Source organism: Enoplosus armatus, chromosome 11, assembly GCF_043641665.1.
Source record: "Enoplosus armatus isolate fEnoArm2 chromosome 11, fEnoArm2.hap1, whole genome shotgun sequence".
Classification (NCBI taxonomy): domain Eukaryota; kingdom Metazoa; phylum Chordata; class Actinopteri; order Centrarchiformes; family Enoplosidae; genus Enoplosus; species Enoplosus armatus.
Genome location: NC_092190.1, coordinates 14156047 through 14170153, shown reverse-complemented (window position 1 = coordinate 14170153; position 14107 = coordinate 14156047). Strand labels below are relative to the sequence as shown.

General features: G+C 41.9%; 3 protein-coding genes across 3 annotated transcripts; 1 reads left to right on the top strand and 2 right to left on the bottom strand.

The window, feature by feature from the left end:
* Positions 1-630: 630 nt before the first annotated feature.
* Positions 631-7143, top strand: LOC139292348 (polypeptide N-acetylgalactosaminyltransferase 5). Its single transcript, XM_070914667.1, has 10 exons — positions 631-1748; positions 1836-2002; positions 3059-3178; positions 4140-4275; positions 4418-4537; positions 4618-4735; positions 4833-5153; positions 5459-5539; positions 5901-6053; positions 6183-7143. Exons 1-10 carry the CDS (start codon positions 631-633, stop codon positions 6318-6320), a joined length of 2472 nt encoding a protein of 823 aa, XP_070770768.1. The 3' UTR covers positions 6321-7143.
* Positions 7144-7714: 571 nt separating this feature from the next.
* LOC139291947 (ermin-like) lies at positions 7715-8753 on the bottom strand. The gene is made up of 2 exons (XM_070914024.1): positions 8171-8753; positions 7715-8088 (listed from the first exon to the last, which is right to left on the bottom strand). The coding sequence occupies exons 1-2, from the start codon at positions 8751-8753 to the stop codon at positions 7715-7717; spliced, it is 957 nt and encodes a 318-aa protein (XP_070770125.1).
* A 1557-nt stretch (positions 8754-10310) lies between these two features.
* Positions 10311-14001, bottom strand: cytip (cytohesin 1 interacting protein). Its single transcript, XM_070914873.1, has 8 exons — positions 13702-14001; positions 13296-13345; positions 13093-13147; positions 12814-12916; positions 12470-12563; positions 12286-12352; positions 11894-11960; positions 10311-11697 (listed from the first exon to the last, which is right to left on the bottom strand). The coding sequence occupies exons 1-8, from the start codon at positions 13999-14001 to the stop codon at positions 11222-11224; spliced, it is 1212 nt and encodes a 403-aa protein (XP_070770974.1). The 3' UTR covers positions 10311-11221.
* Positions 14002-14107: the final 106 nt, after the last annotated feature.

The following is a 14107-nucleotide window of genomic DNA, read 5'->3' as shown; positions in this document are numbered from 1 at the left end:
CAGTGATTTGCAGTGATTTACCACGAGGTCCTCGCGTTATATGCGTGGAAATAATTCATCAATTAGTAATTCCATCTACCATCTGCTTTATTTTGAAGGTTAAACGCCACACTTCCTGTAGCGCTCTAGCTACCTCCGGCTAGCTTGCTGTTAGCTCCGTGTAGGCCGAGACTTTCCTTGTCAATCTGTCCAATCAGAGTTTACTGACAAGGTGGAAGTTGGTTGCTACGTCCTCATACGAAACGGTGTGTCAGTCAAAGTTGTGGCGTGGAGATTCAGCGAAGAAACTTTAGCCAACTTTCTTTAAGTGACGAAGAAGTTTCGCGAATTTCGCGAAACAAAGATAATGTCCCCCGGCAGTTGGAGATGACCGGAGCGATACGGTATGGAAAAAATAACATTACGTCGTAGCTTTGTGCTGGGATGTGGGTGTCAGACCCTGCTGTATGTCTGACTGACAACACTGACTACCGCTGCTGCTCCGGGTAATATCGCTAGCATGCCACGCAGGCAGCTAACTTCTCCAAAGAAAATAAAACTTTGCCTACAACTCAAAGGTGGCCCACACAGTAGGATATTTTGACGTTTTCTATATTTTCGCCTGGATTTCCTTGTTTCAAAAACCTGAGAATGATGAAGGTTAGGAGATACTTGAGGGGGAGTGGGAGGGTACTCGCGTTTGTGTTCATCGCCTCTGTGATTTGGCTGCTGTTTGACATGGCTGCTCTTCGTCTATCAATAAACGATGTGAACAGTCAGCTGCTGAAGGAGCAAGTGATAAGAGAGAGGGAGATTTTCAAACAGCAGTCCAGGGCGACACAGCTGATGAAAAGGGGGTTTAAACACCCTGTTCAGAGGGTGGACTTCACTGTCACACATGCTGGGAAGGGACCACTCAGTTCAAGCGTCAAACTAGCTCAAGTTTACAGGCAGGGAGGCAAGAAACAGGACCAAGTGTTGGGGGATAAAAAGATGAACTCTTTTCATCAACAAGGAGAATTTCCCAAGACGGACCCCCCTAAATATGTTGTTTCTGAACACAAAGAACAAAATGTCACATCAAAGCAAGGTGTTCCTGCAAAGAAAAAAGCAGTAAACTTGGATCTGAATGATACAAAATTAGAGAAAAGTAGAGTAATTGATGGCTCTAAGAAAGTGATGTTACCTGTAGTAGTGTCTAATATCACCCAAGTGCCTCCTGGTGTTCAGGAAAACAAACATGCTCTGCTGCCAACCTCAAAGAAGGGACCAATTAAAACTGGAGATGTTGTGCAAAACGCTCTGGACAAAATTGATTCAAAGACAAACGAGAAGATCAAGACTGGAGCAAAAGAGAGCCAGCCACAGGCCAAGGAGGTGCACCCTGTTAAAACAACATCTAAACCTCCCAACAAGGACGTAAAAGGAAAGGCGCCAAGTATTGAAACAGAGGACGAACACGTTATCGTCAAGAGTGATCCAAATGCAGTGAAGGAAACCACGAAACCTACAATCAAGCTGCAAGCAGGAGAGGACTCCAAGCATAAGTCCGCTGCTGTCAGAAAGCCAGGTGTCCACAAAGTGTTTTCTCTGGACATCACTCACGCTCCCAGAGATGCCAACGCGGTGGGCCAGTTTGGCCAGGCAGCACTCATTGCCAGTAACGAAGATGCAGAGGTGAGGAAGAGATGGGATGAAGGGCATTTTAATGTCTACCTGAGTGACCAGATCCCAGCGGACCGCGCCATCCCAGACACCAGGCCTGAGATGTGAGTCTTCTTCTACACATTTTACCTCTCAAACAGGCTGTGATTGCCCAGCTGAATGCTTCTGTGTTTCTGCTGTGTGTTTTCCAGGTGTGCACAGAATGTGGTCCACGATGATTTGCCGTCTACCAGTGTGATTTTCTGTTTCGTGGATGAAGTGTGGTCCACGCTCCTCCGCTCGGTGCACAGCGTGCTCAATAGATCTCCACCCCACCTCCTCAAAGAGATCATTCTGGTGGATGATTTCAGCACCAGAGGTAATAGAGTCATGAATGCATCACGGGTAGAGCATGTTACCTTGAATGGGTCTTCACAGGGGGGCCAACTGCAGCAACTAAAGCACCAGATAACTGCTATTAATGACAACACTCAGCACTAGGCCATTATTATTAGAGGGAGGTTATTCCTTTTGGCTGCTCTGCAACGTACAGAATGCCAGAAAAGACACAACATTTACAGGCATTTTTCACAGAGTTCAATTCTGTGATACAATTCGTTGATTTATAGCCTACATTTTGTAGGCGACCTCCTATATGCAGTATTATTAATGATAGTTTGTCTAATAATTAGACCTCACTCTTCTGATTATATTGACATTTCTTGCAGCTGCCTCTCCAAAATGTTCATTAATTTCTTGGACTGTACGTTTTTTAATGAAAATGTTGATACTTCTATCATATTCATTTTTTATGTGGATTTAATTAGCGTTAATTACCAGGCCGAAACTGTTATTTATGACAAATCTAATACCAATACTTGAGAGTAAAACGTTTTTGATTACAATATATCTAATGTTTTTTTTTCTCACATAACTGCGTTAATGTTTGATAACTTTGATAACACACACACGAGGTCCACCAAATTAATTAACACATCACACGGCTCTGGTGTGTTGGAGAAGAGTTGTGCGACATGTTTTAATCTTGAGTTACATAAATGCATCATGTAAACAAATATTTTTTAGAACTATCCCTGAAATGTGGTTATTAAAGATTAAAGAGATTATGTACTGAGCAAGAAATCAGTCCTCAGCTATTGGACTGATCAAGTCTGGAGCACATGGTTATAGTTCAACCTTTTTAGTACTATGTAGCAGCATTTCAAATAAAGTATGTAATTTAATGTGTCAATATAAAGTATATCAGAGTAAAAGGTCCTCATCTGTTATTATTTGGTTCCTGGTAGTTTGTGTAAGCTTAACCTCAGTGCTTCTACTTAGAATTTAACATTTTTAAGTGCTGCAGATGATCTTTTCAAGCTATATGCACTTTTGTTTGTGTTCTAAAAGCATATGTAATGTTTTGTTCCGGCAGACTATCTGAAGGAGAAGCTGGATGTGTACATGTCCCAGTTTCCCAAAGTGCGAATCATTCGTCTGAAGGAGCGGCAGGGCCTGATCAGGGCCAGGCTGGCTGGAGCTGCTGTAGCCAAAGGTAACCACTGCGGGGAGAGATTTAAAGACTGATACTGTATTTATGTGACATACTCCTATTATTCAAGCTGCAGCTAAGTTTTGTCATTGTGTGTGAGTTGTGCAAGATGTCAACACTCCTTTGAGATGTGGGTTGTCTTGCTGCACAAGCTTGTAACTGTATGAAACATTGTGTCATGATAAGCAATATGACACGGATAGAAGCACATTCAAGAAGACATACAGTTTATTGGCCAAACTAACTTATCAGATAAGGAGAATGTAAACACATTACAAGTCTGAAATTATAAATGTTTCAAGTCTGAAATTATTAATTATTAACTGTAATAAAAAATAAGGCTGAGAGATTATTTAATTAGATTACAGACAAAAGAGCAACATGTTCTCTCAGGAAGTGGAAGATGCACACATTAACAATGTAATCTACACTTTCTGGTTTATTGAATAACACTGATTGGGTGTTTGTCTCATGTTTAGTCATCTCTGTTTCCAAAACCCACAACTGACACAGGCAATTGCATTTCAAACAAATCAAGTACAGAAAGCCAGTCTCTTTTATCTGCTTGTGAACTGGTGCAACTGCATTTGCACACATTTCACTAGATGTGTGCATGCAAATAACTCCAATTGGGAAAGTTCATAAATTGAATAAATAGTCAAATTCAGTACTGAAACATGAGAGCAGTTGCACTGCACATTATTTTGCCGGAGTAACCCACCCAAAGGTTCACCTGCTCTCTTTTATATTTACCATATACTATCATGCAGTATTAGTATTTACATACATAAACAAACAACTGCCTTTCAAAGAGCTCTTTGTGTGTGTGTGTGTGTGTGTGTGTGTGTGTGTGTGTGTGTGTGTGTGTGTGTGTGTGTGTGTGTGTTACAACGGTTGCACTGTTAAAATGTAGATGTGGCTATTTGTTTAACTGCAGCAGGATGTTTGCTTTCCTGTAACGTAGGTGAGGTTCTTACCTTCCTCGACTCCCACGTTGAATGTAACGTTGGCTGGCTGGAGCCGCTGCTGGAGAGAATCTACCTGGATCGCAAGAAGGTGCCCTGTCCGGTTATTGAAGTCATCAGTGATAAGGACATGAGGTGACTGCCATATCTGAGTAACGGACAAGCCACACATGATGTGATCATGTTTTCTACAGTAATGTTGAATGCTTGATAGGACAAAAAATTAGGAAATGTAATTTTGACACTGGAGCTTTTGTTCTGGCTCCTTCCTCCTCAGTTATATGCTGGTTGACAACTTCCAAAGAGGTATTTTCAAATGGCCTTTGGTGTTCGGCTGGAGCGCGTTACCAGAGGAGTACATTAAGACGAACAACATGACCATCTCAGATCCCATCAGGTACCTCAACAGTCCATTTTCATGGTTATATTATATTATTATTATTTCTGCTGTTTTTATTTATTCTGTCTATTTTACAGATGTCCCGTTATGGCTGGAGGCCTTTTCTCCATAGACAAAAAATACTTCTATGAGCTTGGTTCCTATGATCCTGGCCTGGATGTGTGGGGCGGGGAGAACATGGAGATTTCATTTAAGGTATATCACTCGTGTAATTTAGACATGAATATCGGCCATAAGTGTTTGGGAACTTGTCTCACAAGACTCTTTATCCTACGCGTTGCCATGTGAACAGATCTGGATGTGCGGCGGGGAGATCGAGATTATCCCCTGCTCTCGAGTGGGACACATTTTCCGAGGACAGAATCCTTACAAATTCCCCAAGGACAGGCAGAAGACAGTGGAGCGTAACCTGGCAAGGGTGGCAGAGGTCTGGCTGGATGAGTACAAGGACCTTTTTTACGGCCACGGCTACCACCACCTGCTGGATAAAAACATCGGCAACCTCACCGAGCAGATTGAGCTGAGGAAGAGGCTCAAATGCAAGAGCTTCAAGTGGTACCTGGAGAACGTGTACCCAGATATGGATGCTCCCTTAGTCAAAGCTGAGGGCCTGGTATGTATATCAATATACGTTTCCCTAAAAGATCCCTTTTAAAATGAAAGTTTGTTGTTCTTTCCCTCCATGAAGCTATTGTTATCTCTGCTGAGAACCCCTTAACAAAATCGACCAAACAGAGACAGTGATTGTGCTCCTCTGGAACAAAGAATAGTTGTCCAGCTTTCTGTCAGGATTCATTGAAGGACATGGGAACAGCAGCAAGGCCTATTTTCATGCACAACTCTAACTGAGTAAACAAATGTTTGCAGTGCTGTTGTTTCACTTCTGTAAGATTTTAATCATCTAATCTTTCCTTGTAGGTCTTTAATCGCGGCTTAAGAAAATGCCTCTCTCTGCAGAAAGGCTCTCTATTGTTTGAGATATGTGATCTCAGCAAGCAGGTACGTCTCTTATTTTCTCTAACAGGTTATCTGACTGTCTCTCTCAAAGTGATTCTGAGAAAAAATATGCACATATTGGCCTCATGACTGTGGTAATTATGGGGGCATAACAAAAACATCCTGGAATGGACCTAGATCAGGACAAATGTATCAGTCGGAATCCAAGACAGGACCCAAGCCACGATAAACAAGGGTGGAGTCCAAGACGAGACCAGGCCTTTCTAAATGTGGCCTTTTTGGATTCAGTGCAGCCCCACTGAGCTGTCCTTCAAAATCATTTTATGGAGTATAATTACATCCTTGTCTGTCTGTCTCTCTCTCTCTCTGTCTCTCTCTCTCTCTCTCTCTCGCTGATATTCAGAGTCAGCACTTTAATTACACCTGGATGAGGCACGTTCGCCAGCAGGATCTATGTGTCGCCCCCCAAGGCAAGGGCAGCGGCTTTGCTTTACAAGTATGTGAAAACACCAAGCCTGAACTCCGCTGGTTCCACAAATCCTCCAACTCCGCTCTGGTAGGTAGACTCTGGGTCTCTTGTGTTTTCTGTCCTTTCTCAACTCTGTCATTTTAGAAAGTTGAAAATGAGTGTTTAGAGGCTGCAGCTTTGTTTGTTCATCGTGTTTCCTGTTTTGTCTTCGTGAAGGCAGAGCACCTCATAGCGGAGTTTGTTTCCCACCACATGTGCCTGGAGGCGGGGCCTCAGGGTGACAGTCTTCGCCTCAACCCATGTGAGCCCAGAAACACCTTCCAGAAGTGGCAGTTCACTCACTACCACGCTTAGTGATGAGACTGAACTGAGCTTCAGGTGTCAAACATGCACTACAAGAGAGCGTCAGTGGCCTCACACTACTGTACGGTCTGTGGTCCAGCCTCTACACTCGACTGTCCAGAGGAGACGGGAAACGCTTTGGTGGCAGTGATATGTGTAATAAAGCGGAGGGTGTGGGGATGTGCAATGTTTCTAATAACCTTTTTATTATATCAGCATGGACTGACCATGAGTTTAAACACGAGTGCCTGAGGAAAGAGAGCATCTTCTTTCTTTTTTATGAAGATTTGGACCAGAGTTTACTAATTTTAGAAAAGATCCTTTACACTGGCGTTTGGAAGAAAAAGACTAAAGGCCTTCAGGTGAATGTCTGTGGAGGAACACTCCATCTGATAAGTTCTTGAGCAAAACTTATCATTTCACTACCAAAGATAAACAGTGCCTCACTGAAATGAGATGTAAAAAGTGATTTTCCTTTTTGTGTTTGCTCTGCTGGGACTCAATAATGAGTTTAATTGCATGTAATTTCTTCATTCGTATGAAACATATCACATATTTTCGGTGAGACGTCTTCTTTTCTAGATATCTCGTACTTTATGTTTGATGAGGCACGTGGGTGAAACGGCTGTGTTATTTAGGTGTAGGTTTTGTTGTGAAAACTGTCCCTTTTTTGTATGAATTTCTTCCTGTCACTAGAGGGAAGTGTTGGTTCAAAACACTTAATAAACCTGTGATGTGATTTCATGATTTGTGACCTGTTGTCAAACTCTTTAACCACATATTGATGGAAATGCATTTTTGTAACAAAGTGAAAATAAAATGATGAAGCTAAAGATTTAATAGCATGTATCTCTTTATTATTATTTTCTTGTCCACTAGCCATTAGGACATGTAGGTATGTGTGTTCGGTTAATCACTCCAAAGTACTTAGCCTAATAGTTTTGCTATTCACTCTAGAGGTTAAGATACTGAAGCTCTAATACCAAACAACATCTTATTTATTATAGCTAGTAGGATTATAAAGCCCTGAGCTTCTTATTTATTTAATCTGCTGTTCAAATACCTGCCTCGCTTAACAAGATGTTTTCATCCTAAAGCCATCAAATGAAACACACAAAGTACCTCTTAGATATGAGATCATTGTTGGGCATTGCTCTCCAGTCTCCAGATACATCACGGCATACATACATACATACATAAATAATACTCTTCATTTAGAAACCTTGTAAGATTTGAAAGTTACATGAGAGATTTTCATTTCTACCTAGTAGTAGTAGATTTTAGAGCAAATAAATATGTAAACTGTGTACCATATGGCATAGATGTACAATCAGTCTCCTTTTATGCTTGTTTTCTTGTTATGGATCATGTCCCGCAGTCCTTTTTTTTTTTTTTTTCCATCTTCTCTACAAATTCATTATCATGTACTCAAACTCCTCTATCTTCTCTCGGGTGTTGCCTCTGCGGATCTTGCGGTAGGACACGGTGCTGTATTTGGAGGAAGCGAGGTGGTTGTAGGATTCTTGCTGGCCGGACTTCTTCAGCAGAGGCAGAGTGGAGTGGCCTGGACCAGGGTTTTGATGACACCCTACAGGAACGAAGAAGTTGTGGTCCTGCTCTGGCTCCTGGTCCACCTGAAGCTGCCTGTCACCTTGTATCTGGAGCTCGGCGCTAGACATCTGCTGCCTTGTGTAACTCTCCTCATTAGTTACATCAAAGGGTGCATGGTTTAGTGTCTGTGCGTCTAGCCCCTCTTCTTCCTCCTCAACTGGTAGACTCGCTGAAAAGAAAAGGAAGGTCTGTTTTGCATTCTGTAAACAGAAACCTCCCTCTCAAAGACAATAATACTCAATTCCTCTTACCTTTTTCTGCAGATATATTTTGCTTAGGTTGTGTTTGCATGTCTGCAATTGTGCAGTTTGGTTTTAGAGATTCTCCACAGGTGCTCACTGACTTCTCTGGAGTTAGAGTAGACTGTGCTCCTGGACCTGCAGGGTCTGCCTGATCCATGGGTTCAGTTTCTGGTGTCTGCAGCTCTTGGTGTTCCTCTTCTTGTTCAGTCAGAATGATCTGCTGAATCACGTTCTTCTCCATCTCTGAATTTTCTTTGTCAGTGATGGATTCCTCTCCTGGATCATCCTCCCTCTGTGGGATTGGTTCGTCAGCTGACACGCTGTTGACGAGACGCTCTCTCTCGTTGGCACCAGAGTCACAAGATGTGTTTGCTTTTATGTCCTGATGAGCTTCGTCCTCCTCATCACTGTAGAACACAGAGTCATCGCCCTCCTCCAGTGACCACACATCTCTTTCTTCAGGGTCCTCCAGGGTCTGGAGGGCCTCAAGAGTGATCCCGCCAATGATCTCCAGCACCTGGGATGCCAGTTCATCTTCTCCTATTGCGAGCCTCGGGGCCTTTGGAGGAATTGTGCCCGTCTCCATCTCCATCTGTCTGCTTTTCTTTCCCCTGAGATACTGAAAACAGTCAAGCTCCAATGCTCTTTGCTGTTTTTTGCAGATTATTTGTTGAATTTAAGCGACCTCAGACATTGTCACATCGTCCACTCCAGCGTTACCAAAATACTTGTTCTTATCCGGCATTGTCAAAGAATACAGAAAGAATCCATCCTACATTTCAGTCAGCGGTGCAAGGTCAAGCTCTCCAGTGCGAGTACCATGTCATTCTGTGTACGCGTCAAATCAACGAAGAACGGGGGTTTTGTTGTAGCCCCAACAAAGACTCTTTGTGATTCTGGCATCTGCATACGAAGTGATTGTCCACATTCTTTAATAATCTCTGCTGGGTGACCACCTTCATTCTGTAGCGTTTCAGTCTGGATTAACATTCCCCTATAAGTTTCCTTTACAGTACTTCACCGCCTGAACCAGTCACATTTGTGCACGTGCTGAAGCTAAGCCACGTTATGTCTTGGTGTTGATATAAAGACCTTTACATCTTAAGTAAGGCGCCTGGAATGCTGCTAGAATATTTTGTATGTTATGTTTAACACACAACATCAGCACTGAGGTTCTCAGCACGCAATGGTGCAAAGTAACTAAGTACTGTACTTAAGTGCAATTTTGAGGTACTTGTCAATGTCATGCTACTTTATACTTCTACTCTACTACATTTCAGAGAGAAATATTGTGCTGTTTACTCCACTACATTCATCTGACAGCTATAGTTACTTTTTAGCTTAAGATTTTACATTAAAAACATATGATGAAACCAACAAGATACAACACATAGATTGTCATGTTTCAGATCTCTATGAGTTTGTCAGCAGTTCCAACAAGGAGACATTTCCCCTCTGAACTTCTCCCATGGTTTCATTTAAATAACTGTTTGAAGTACAAAGAGGTAAAACTTGGTTGGAACTAACTGTGTATAAAGTAGTTAAAAGTAGCTGCATCTCAACCAGCTACACTAGTAAAAGGCTGCTTACACATTGATGCAGTAGTGAATATCTAATAATGTCATGTATAATAATAGATCAGTCAGGGGACATTGTACTGCAGAACTGCTACTTTTACTTTTGGTAATTTAAGTACCCTTTGCTGGTAATAATGCAGGACTGTGAGGTGATTTCTGATATGATGATTTTGCTGTTTAAAGTGCGTCATCGTTTTTGTGAATAGTTATCGTCAAGTACAGGAAAACACGCTTTAATTCTGTAACGTGATAATGTGATAACGCCCCAGTATAGCGCGCTCTCTCTCTCTTTTTAGCTGCAGCAGCAGGAAACCAAAGAAGTGAGACTTATTACAGGAAACGTGTGGGGTTTTCTATTCTCAAGTAATATAGCTTCATTTTTGCAAACTATTGTGGATTCCTCAAAATAATGTTTGTTTCTGCTCATGAGTAAATTATGTGTAATACCGGCATCATCAACAGAAAATGCCAGTGTAGCTCCCTCAGTATTAGATCACGTTTCCTGTTGAAATTGTATAACTTTAGAATGAGTGTGCATTATTATCTGGTATCTGGAAGAAAACACTGGTGGGTTTGTAAGACTTCACAGGTTTATTGGTCTTTTGCATACATATAATCTTGATTTGATACCAAAAAATAAAGCATTGACACATCACGTTGTCTAAAAAGTTGTATTTTCTTGCCACTGAAAGTGAAACACACACATTTCTGTACATTCAGAATTTACAAGAAACAGTTTCAGTGTTTGTGAACGAACAGTGAAAGCAAGTTGTATACAGCCTGAAAATATATATGGAAATGAAAATAGTTGTATGTAGTACCTCTCGTACCCACATCCTGTTTTGAGCTGAACAGCCATCTATACAGAGTAGAGCTTTGGTTTTTGGTTTTCAACACCTGAACGTGACACAAGTACTGTTTAAATGTTTATCTGATGAACGGTTCTCATGATTCTCATAATTTATGTCACAATAGTCTCATTTTAAAATTCAAAGTGCTACATGAGGACAGCTGCTGCAGTTCAGACTGATATGATAAATGCTGATCACTCTGTGTTTATGACACAGGAAAAATACATTTCAGTTCTTCGTTCAAGCTAGTAGGATAATTTCCTCTATCATACATTGCATTTCTTGTATGCATACATTCATTCAAACACTTGCTCAAAGAGAGAACATTTTACATTTTCATAATGCTTTTGTGCCACCTCAAGTCTCAGCCAAGCAGTGAGCCATGCTCACCTTAAAGGCTCAGGACCCTCTTGGGCAAACTTTGACATTGACAAATGCCAAGTGCCACAACAGAGATAACCTCTGTGTTCCCATAAAAGCAAACAGTCATTATCATTTTTTAAAGGGTTAACCCAGCATTTTAAGTGTGGGGAAACACTTCATCACAGTGTCTGTTTCTTTCTGCAGCCTCTTTAGCAACAGGTGAAACCCTCAGTATCAAGTAGACCAAGGAGCATGTGGACAACATGTCGCTAAGTGTTTGTTCCCGTCTCCTCCTCTTCAACTGATCGCTGGAGTCCAGGAATTAACTTGAAGATGTGTTTGCGAACACTGGCTCTCCTGCTTTTGCGGGGCAGGGTACCAAACAAGGAGGAGATCCTTGTTTCCTCCCAGGAAGGAGAGAGGGAGCTGCTGCTGCCGGCCAAACTGGAGCTGCTGGAGCGGCCGAGGGATTGGTGAGGATGGCTGGAGCTCGATGAAAGCCTGCTGGAGCTGTCCTGTGAGAAAAAATCTCTGGAGAAGAAGCAGCTATTGTCTGTGGTGCTGGCTGAACTGCAGGGGCTGGGAGAGTTCAGGTCCCCAAACACACTGGCCTGGTCACTGTCATCTGTCATTACGCTCCTGTAGCTGCTGTCACTAGAGAAACGCCGGCCACAGCGGCCTGCTGGGGAACTCAGAATCGCTGAACAGTCCACTGAGAGGTGGAGGCTGCTGTTGTTCAAGTTACCTGAAAACACAACAAAGTCTCTGTAAGTAAGTTTGCAACAGGAAGTTCGTCAGCAGCTTCAGTGTTCATCTCTCTGGGGAACTCCTCCATCTAATTTATCGGAGTTTACACTTCAATTCACATCAGAAACAGCGTCCCTTTACAATGGCTGTGAGAAAGGAAGTGTTGTGGTCTGACAGCTGTTAAACTCTCTCACCTCGCGTCAGGCGTTTTTCCTGTAATGAAAGCGCTTGCAGCTCCACCAATTTCTCTCGTAATGATTGCTGTATGGGTAAACAAAAAACATCATAGTTTTATTTCCAGTGAAATTCTTTTATCTTATACATTCAGAACATGTATCTGCAAATACATGTCTCAGTATGAGAGCACACAGTTCTTCTGCAGTGTGGGTTTAGTTGTGAAATGTAGCCTGTTTCACACAGTGGTGTATTAGCAGGTCAGCCTGTAATTAACTACAGTGTGACAGTTTTACTTGTTCATTATAACCAGCTGGGTTTGTGTGGTTCAGTGACACTCGTTTGTAGGTTACTTAATACGACACACAGAGCTATAGTAACAACAAACATGGGCAGGGTCGAAGAGACACACCTTCAGCAGGTTCATCTTCTTCTCCAGCTCTATCTGCTTCACTACATTCCCACACACAGTCTCCATCCTGGAACCACATAATAACGCGTCATTATTATTGTTATATTTCTGTGCAATGCATTCATCCTCTGTTGTGCTTTGTTGTGCCAGTGTGAAGTTTTTATTTCACTTTATTGTCACTCACTTTAGACCGTTGGTTGATTCTCTTATCAAATCAAGTATGTGCTGATGAGATGATCCTTCAATGCTGGCCCCGTTGATAGTGACGATAATATCTCCTACAATAAATGAGGATGCAAAAAAAAGGAACTAATCACTTACGAGAAGACAACATGGCTTTGCAACACATTTGTGCATCAGTATGTGTGTGTGTGTGCGTGTGGGGATGGGTGGGGTGGAATGTAGCGTGCATGTAGCATGTGTGGCAAGTGATAAATATGTCACTCTTTGTACACCAGGCAGGTACAATAAGGTCTGACGGTTATGAAAGCCTGTGTAAGGCCTGTAAAGAAGACGTGGGTGGTTCACCTGCGGTCAGGCCAGCGCTCTCAGCAGCGCTATCCTCCTGCACCTTGCGCACAAACGTGCACATCTCCACTGCAGAGCTGTCCTTCAGCTGCAGGCCATAGGTCTGCAACAACAGACAACTTTGTCACAAAAGCTGCCAAAAACAATACTTTTCCACAAAACAAAATCTTATTAAACATGGAGTGGACATAAAAATTACTCTTGAATTAGATATTAAAAAGCATGACAACAATGCATATGTACTTCATCTTAATGATTATAAAATGTGATAACACTTACCTGAATTTCAAAACCAAATGTTTCATTGTCTTGCTTTTCCAGCACAATTGTGGTCCTGTACAAAAGAGATTAAATAAAAAGAAAATTAATATTTTAGGAACTAAAAAGATCTATTACAAAGACAAAAAAATGCAATATATAGTATTTCACATGTGAAACCCTCTGCTGTATGATAAATTGTACATCAGCTTTGATATATTTACCTTTGTGGGTCAGAGTAATCAACCAGTGAGTTGGAGTGGGTTATTGTGGGCTGCAAAAGAGAAATGAGTTCCTCTTTAAAGCAATACAACAGATTTAAGTTTTAAATCTATCAGGAAGCTAGAGAAGTTGTTCAATGTGAGAACACGTTGATCCTATAGTGTTGCATAACTCAAAAGATTAAAATTGTGAAAAGGCTTTTGGCCAGTTGCAGGGAGCTGCTGTGTTTTTGTTACACAGTTTGTGGTAAATCAGTGAACTGCTTCTTATTATAAAATAATTCTGTATCAGAGAAATCTCAGCTCTAATCTATTTTTTATGTCACCGTTTCATGATATTTGATTGAAATAGCAGAAGTGTTTACACCATATATTCCAGCTATATATTGCACTTGATTTATTGTCTCACCTTGCGCACTCTGGGCAGAGAGCCTGTGTTCTGCCGGTGTCGATCATTGTTTCCCCTCAGTGAACGCCTGTACCACAGGGAACTTTTCTTCCTCAGAGTATTATCCAGAATGTAATTCTCTTGGCTGCTCTGGCGTTGAAGTCCATTGAAATTCATGGTGGACTGCATGGAAGAGTGGTCCTCAAAGCACCACCATGTCCTGCTGCAGCAGCTCTTCAGTGATTGTGTGGCCCTGCCCCGCTGTGCAGAATGTGTCAAAGCGGAAATCCACATCATGTGACGGCTGTGGTGGACCTGCATCTGCTCAGATCACAACCTTACATACCACTTTCCTGTTCACCTCATATAACTTTTTTTTTTTTTCTTCTTCTTTCTCTTTCCTGAGAAGGGCTGATCTGATGTTCTG

Bases quoted from the DNA above. Each gene is read 5' to 3' on its own strand.
- LOC139291947 (XM_070914024.1), bottom strand. From the start codon at position 8,753: ATGGAGATGGAGACGGGCACAATTCCTCCAAAGGCCCCGAGGCTCGCA. The intron at 8,089-8,170 runs GTAAGAGGAATT...TTTTCTTTTCAG, and splicing joins AAATATATCTGCAGAAAAAG to CGAGTCTACCAGTTGAGGAG.
- cytip (XM_070914873.1), bottom strand. From the start codon at position 14,001: ATGCAGGTCCACCACAGCCGTCACATGATGTGGATTTCCGCTTTGACA. The intron at 12,353-12,469 runs GTGAGTGACAAT...ATGTGGTTCCAG, and splicing joins GAATCAACCAACGGTCTAAA to GATGGAGACTGTGTGTGGGA. The intron at 11,961-12,285 runs GTGTGTCTCTTC...TTACCCATACAG, and splicing joins AGAAGATGAACCTGCTGAAG to CAATCATTACGAGAGAAATT.
- LOC139292348 (XM_070914667.1), top strand. From the start codon at position 631: ATGATGAAGGTTAGGAGATACTTGAGGGGGAGTGGGAGGGTACTCGCG. The intron at 4,276-4,417 runs GTGACTGCCATA...CTTCCTCCTCAG, and splicing joins ATCAGTGATAAGGACATGAG to TTATATGCTGGTTGACAACT. The intron at 5,154-5,458 runs GTATGTATATCA...CTTTCCTTGTAG, and splicing joins TAGTCAAAGCTGAGGGCCTG to GTCTTTAATCGCGGCTTAAG.